The 5,910-nt window shown below is 33.2% G+C and overlaps 1 protein-coding gene across 2 annotated transcripts; it reads right to left on the reverse strand.

Moving 5' to 3' along the window:
- Positions 1–320: 320 nt before the first annotated feature.
- On the reverse strand, positions 321–4,198 carry LOC110905079 (L-idonate 5-dehydrogenase). Of its 2 annotated transcripts, none has more exons than XM_022150964.2 (6): positions 4,040–4,198; positions 3,818–3,885; positions 2,526–2,762; positions 1,598–1,888; positions 730–917; positions 321–633 (listed from the first exon to the last, which is right to left on the reverse strand). In XM_022150964.2, exons 1-6 carry the CDS (start codon positions 4,146–4,148, stop codon positions 441–443), a joined length of 1,086 nt encoding a protein of 361 aa, XP_022006656.1. In that variant the 5' UTR covers positions 4,149–4,198; the 3' UTR covers positions 321–440. The 2 variants fall into 2 exon arrangements, with proteins under 2 accessions (XP_022006656.1, XP_022006657.1); XM_022150965.2 differs by having other exon boundaries at positions 340–606.
- Between the last annotated feature and the right edge of the window lie 1,712 nt (positions 4,199–5,910).

Raw genomic sequence — 5,910 nt, forward strand, 5'->3', positions numbered from 1 at the left:
TTCGGATATTTCTGATAATTTTCAGATATTTCGGATATTTTCGGATACTTCGGATATTTTCGGATATTCGGATATCCGAAAAAAATTGAAAATTAAATTTTCGGATATTTCGGATATCCGAAAATTTTGAAAATCACTATCCGAATCCGAATCCGAAAAATTCGGATATCCGAATTTCGGATATCCAATTTTTCGGATATTTCGGATCGGATTTTCGGATACGGATAGTTTTGAGCACCCCTATTTAAGATCGATAAAGATTAATCAAAATGAATAGAAAGAAGGTTTTTTTTTTTTTTTTTTTAAAGCAGATTTAAGACTTGATTCAGTAACATGGTGTTAGCTAATTACATGAAAGATAACCAAATAGCTGAATGAGTGAATGACAATAGGGTATTTAACTCTATATTGCAACAGTCATATTGATGCTAACAACTATTTTAAAGGTTAAACATAACCTTAATCGCGCTACCACCTTTAGCGCTTGTTTCAAATGCCTTTTCGACATCTTCTTGAGTGAATTTATATCTATGCGTTATAAGCGGCTTCACATCAATCTTACCGGTTCTCAAAAGCTCAATGCAGAGTGGCCATGTGTTCCTGTATCTAAATATCCCAATAACATCAACTTCCCTAGTGTTAAAACACATAACAAATTGTCACAATTTCAAATAAGTAGTTATAACCGGTAAATTTTTACATGTAAATAAATAAATAAATAAAAATAACCTTGCAGCAGCAGCAACCAAAGGGATGGTCATCCGACTCTGACCCAATCCCACAAGGCATACTTTACCGCCAGCCCGAGTGGCGGTCAAAGCTGTTGACATGGTTTTGTCAAACCCAACACAGTCAAAGCTAATATCCACATTCTCACCAATGATTTTGTGTATCTTTGATATCTCCTCACCTAGATCCTGTCATGATTATCCTATTATAAGCAGTGGCGGACTCAAAAAAATATTTTTAAGGGGTGCGAATGACGGGTTTAACCGAATTTTCAAGGGGTGTGATCGGGATTTTGCCCTATAAAATACACTAAAAAAATTTCAAGGGGTGCGTCTGCCTGCCCACCCAGGGCTCTACCTAGCTCCGCCCCTGATCATAAGTAACACGCTTTTTGTTTAAATTTATGATATTTTTAAGAGTGAATTTCAAGAATTGTCCTTTATCTTTATACCCATTTTCAGGCGCTGTCCTTTATGTTCAAAATTGACGAGATTTGTCCTTTATGTTTTCATATCATACACGCTTTGTCCTTTAGGCCTAACCCAGTTTGTTTTTTCAGTTAAATTTGGTCATGTGCTTTGCACACGAGGGCATTTTTGTCAATTCAAAGGTTGCAGAAGCTTTGAACTGTAAATCTGCCATTGACCTTACCTTTGAATTGACAAAAATGCCCCCATGTGCAAAGCATATAACCAAATTTAACTGAAAAAACTAACTGGGTTAGGCCTAAAGGACAAAACGTGTATGATATGAAAACATAAAGGACAAATCTCGTCAATTTTGAACATAAAGGATAACCCTGAAAATGCGTATAAAGATAAAGGACAATTCTTGAAATTCACTCTATTTTTTAATTAATTTGGAGGACCTGGATGTTTGTAGAGACTTGAATGGTCCCATCTGCGCCAAGGTTCTTTGCAATCGATAATCGGTGTTGATCCACATCAGCAACTACAACTCGTGGGGCTCCAAACGCACGTGCAGCTAGCATAGTTACAAGACCTATGGGTCCAGCCCCAACGATCAAAACTTTAGTATCTGGGTTGACACCGGCACGCCTACAAGCATGGACACCAACACTAAGTGGCTCACACATGGCCCCTTCTTCCAAGCTCACATTATCCGGCAACTTAAACACTAGATTTGAATGATGAACCACCTAAATCAATAAAAAATCCTCAACCCGAAATATTTTTTTTTTTTTTTTTTTTGCAAATTGGAAAATAATAATCCCATCTTTCTGAAATTGGCCGATAATAATCTCAAGTCAGTTATTAGCCAATAATAATCCGACCTCATCCAATTTTTTTGTAAAATAGACCGCCGTTAAAATAAGCTTAACGAAGTTAAGTTTTTTTCCGAATTACAAACCGATGTTTTAGGGCTTTTGATCAGAACGAGGATACAAGTCGATTGATGTCAAACTTACCTCGAAATTGTGTTCGAAATGGCTTGAATTTTGTTAATTGGAAGTTAAACACCCGAATTGAAGCGCCATTTTCGTGGGTTGGGGGCAGTATTTTGAGCTAAATTTTACATCAATCGACTCGTATCCTCGTTCTGATCAAAAGCCCTAAAACATCGGTTTGTAATTCGGAAAAAAACTTAACTCCGTTAAGCTATTTTAACAGCGGACTATTTTACAAAAGAATTGGACGAGGTCGGATTATTAGTGGCTAATAACTGACTTGGGATTATTATCGGCCAATTTCAGAAAGATGGGATTATTATTTTCCAATTTGCCTTTTTTTTTTATGTAATTTCGATTCAAGAACTGAAAACTTGTTTTGTTTCACCTGATTTGCAAGAGAACCATTGGTCGGTGGAGAGCCGAAAAACTTCATCTTTTTGCATAAGTTATAGGTTCCATTTTTGCAAAGATTACAAGTCTGGCAACTGATTCCGGGCTCCAATGCTACTCGATCACCAATTGCTAGAGACTTCACATTGGACCCTATATCTTTGATGATACCAGCACACTCATGTCCGATTACCATTGGCTTTTTAACTATGAAATTTGCAACCCGCATGTTCTGGTTGCAGTGTCATAATCAGCCAACTAAATACATCAAATCTGAACTTTGAACAAGATTTTATTCTCATTTAAGTTTAGGGGTGTCCAATGAAGTGTATAACGAATTTTCGAATTAATCAAGTCAGATTTTTTGAATTTTTATTTCTTTTACCTAAATTCGTATTCAGTTTTGATTTATTTAATTCGTATTTGAATTTTATGCCCAATTCGAAATTCGATTCGTATTTGAAACTCGAATTCGATTCGAATTCAAATAAATCCGATTAAATCAAATTCACCCTAAATAATAAATTATTTTACTTTTATTTTTAAAATTACTACAAACTAATTATAAGAGCTTTTGAAGTTTGGCCCAAATTTAGAAGGTTTTTTTTTCCATGTGTGTGCATATATTAATATTAATGGATATATAAATATAAATATAGGTAGAGGATCATGTAAAAAGTGTTCACAGTGTGAGAAGTGTATTATAATACTATATATAATACTATATAACACCATATAAACACCGTAGAACAATATGTAACACCATATAATATCATATAACACTATGTAACACTATATATCATTATATAACATATATAACACTATAGTTTGTCTGGTATCATGTCTGTCTATGATAGATGTATAGTGTTATATTTGTTATATAATGTTATATAGTGTTACATAGTGTTATATGGTATTATATGGTGTTACATATTGTTATATGGTGTTTATATGATGTTATATAGTATTATATATAGTGTTATAATACACTTCTCACACTTTAGACCCTTTTTACACTATCCTTAACCAATAAATATATATATATATATATATGTATATAAATTTAGTTCGAATTTCAAATCGAATTGAAAATAATAAATTCATATTCAATTTCTTGACTCGAATTCCAATCGAAGCGAATTCGAATATTTAAAAATCGAATTCAACGCTTGACAATTGAATTCGAACTAAATCGAATTTCCAATCCGAATCGAATATTAAACACCCCTAGTTAAGTTCATAAACTTTACCCTATGGAAGAAGAACAAACTATATGTTGAATTTTACCTTGAAGTGATGAACATCACTACCACAAATTCCTAGAGCTTTGATCTGGACTTTAACATCATTAGGCCCTAAATTGTAAAAAAAAAGTAATAATAATAATAATAATAATAATAATAATAATAATAATAATAATAATAATAATAATTAAAAAAAACAAGAATAAGAACCTTAACTGATAAAAAAAAATAGTGAATTTTGTATAGAAATTAGGAAAGCAGGGACCTAGAGGAGGAAGATGGTAAGGTTGAATTTGGAGGTTCTTGATTCCAAGAAGCCAAGCTGCCATGTTCATCATCTCTTCCACTTGTTCATTCTCTTCTGTGTGCATCATCTTTCTTCAAAATATGTGATCTGATGATCAATCATTAACTTGGGACACTTGGCTTTAAAAACTTTTAGTTTTATTTGAAGTCAAAAGTTAAAATCCATTTCAGTGTACATATGTTTAGGCTTTGTGTACTTGTTTCTATAGCCTTGTTGGTCTGGATTTGGTGATTTTTGAACTCTATTATGAGAATCACTTAAACCAAGTGACACCACTAGATTTTTTTTTATGTCTTTTACTTGGTAAAGATAATATTGTTTGTAGTTCCCTGATTGCAGTGGCCAATATGTCCATTTCCTGCAATAATAAAAACAAATATATGCTCAAATAAGTCTTCCAAAAATTTGTTTGAAGTTGAAATGTATGAAACAACTGAAATTTGAAAATGCTTGTTCAGTGGTGCATTCAGTTGTCTTGCTTATGTAATAGTAAGCATACAATTTGTTGTTTATGTAGTATGATGTTTGTTTTATCTAATAACAAGACTTGGTTTAAAATTAATTAATGAACTAAATAATTAGTATATTGATGTGTTTAACTTGGATTTTGTTTTGTTTCATAATTCTAACTCACTCTTATTAACCATCTATACGTGCATTTTGCATAATTTCAATTTTCTATTTCTAGGACAGACAGAAGATGCCTTACCACCATTGGCACAACTTCTAGGGGGCGGCCGACCCCCCGAACTTTTCGCTCAGTAGTGGAGAGTATGTAGTTTTCGTAAAGAAATTTTTGGGTATATACGTTTTCGACCCCCCGATTTTATAGAAGTTTTTTGATATATACGTTTTCGACCCCCCGGTCGGAAATCTGAAGCTTCGCCACTGCTTACCACTAGATGCAGGACACATATTGTTTGATTACAAAAGTCACGATAGAATTAAAATAAGTTATGACGACAATAAATAAGCGATAAATTTGAGTTTCAAGTTTGGTAGGTGCACGACCTAATACATAACATCACTTAACTCGATCATATGGTTACCTATATAACACATTCCATTTACTTACACACCAACTCTTAGATCCTAAACTATACCAACTAGGGTGTGCCAAGCAGAATTGGGGTCCAATTTTTTTGGGCCTATAGCCCTGCTTTGTTTTTCATATGCTCACTGGACCGGGCCGAGAATGCAGTGGAGAAGTGAGATTGATACAGAAAACCAACCCATGGGAGGTGAAGTGGATGTGATTATGTGAAGCCCCTGATAGCTTAAAGATCCAGCCTTTTGAGACAAGGGCATTTGATTGATGGGAACGCCATCAAGGTTGTGTTAATGTTGTGACTATAAAAACAAGAAGTAATAAAGAAAGGTTATTAACTTAGTATATATGGTTGTAATTTGACGCTTTAAAAAACTGTTATGCATTTTACTACCATGTCAAATTCTATATTTTTTTTTTTTTTTTTTGAAAGGAAATCAAATTCTATATGTATCTAGATTAAAATGTTCTTATATGAATCTTTATTAAAATGACATGGTTGACTTTTCTTACCAAAAAGTTCTAAAAACCAATAAACTATAAGGAGTAAATTGTCATTTTAGTCCCTGAGTTTTGTCTAAATTTGCCATTTTAGTCCAAATAGTTTTTTTTTTGCCTCTGGGTCCCTGAGTTTTACATTCTGTTGCCATTTTGATCATTTTGTCTAACTCCATCCAAAAACCCAGTTTGTAACAGGGGTATTTTGGGGATTTCCTTAAAAAATGTTTTTAGTTGCCATTTTGATCCAATTCCAAAAAATCAAAAAAATTCCAAAAAATCT

The sequence above is a fragment of the Helianthus annuus genome, chromosome 14 (assembly GCF_002127325.2).
Source record: "Helianthus annuus cultivar XRQ/B chromosome 14, HanXRQr2.0-SUNRISE, whole genome shotgun sequence".
In the NCBI taxonomy this organism is placed as follows: domain Eukaryota; kingdom Viridiplantae; phylum Streptophyta; class Magnoliopsida; order Asterales; family Asteraceae; genus Helianthus; species Helianthus annuus.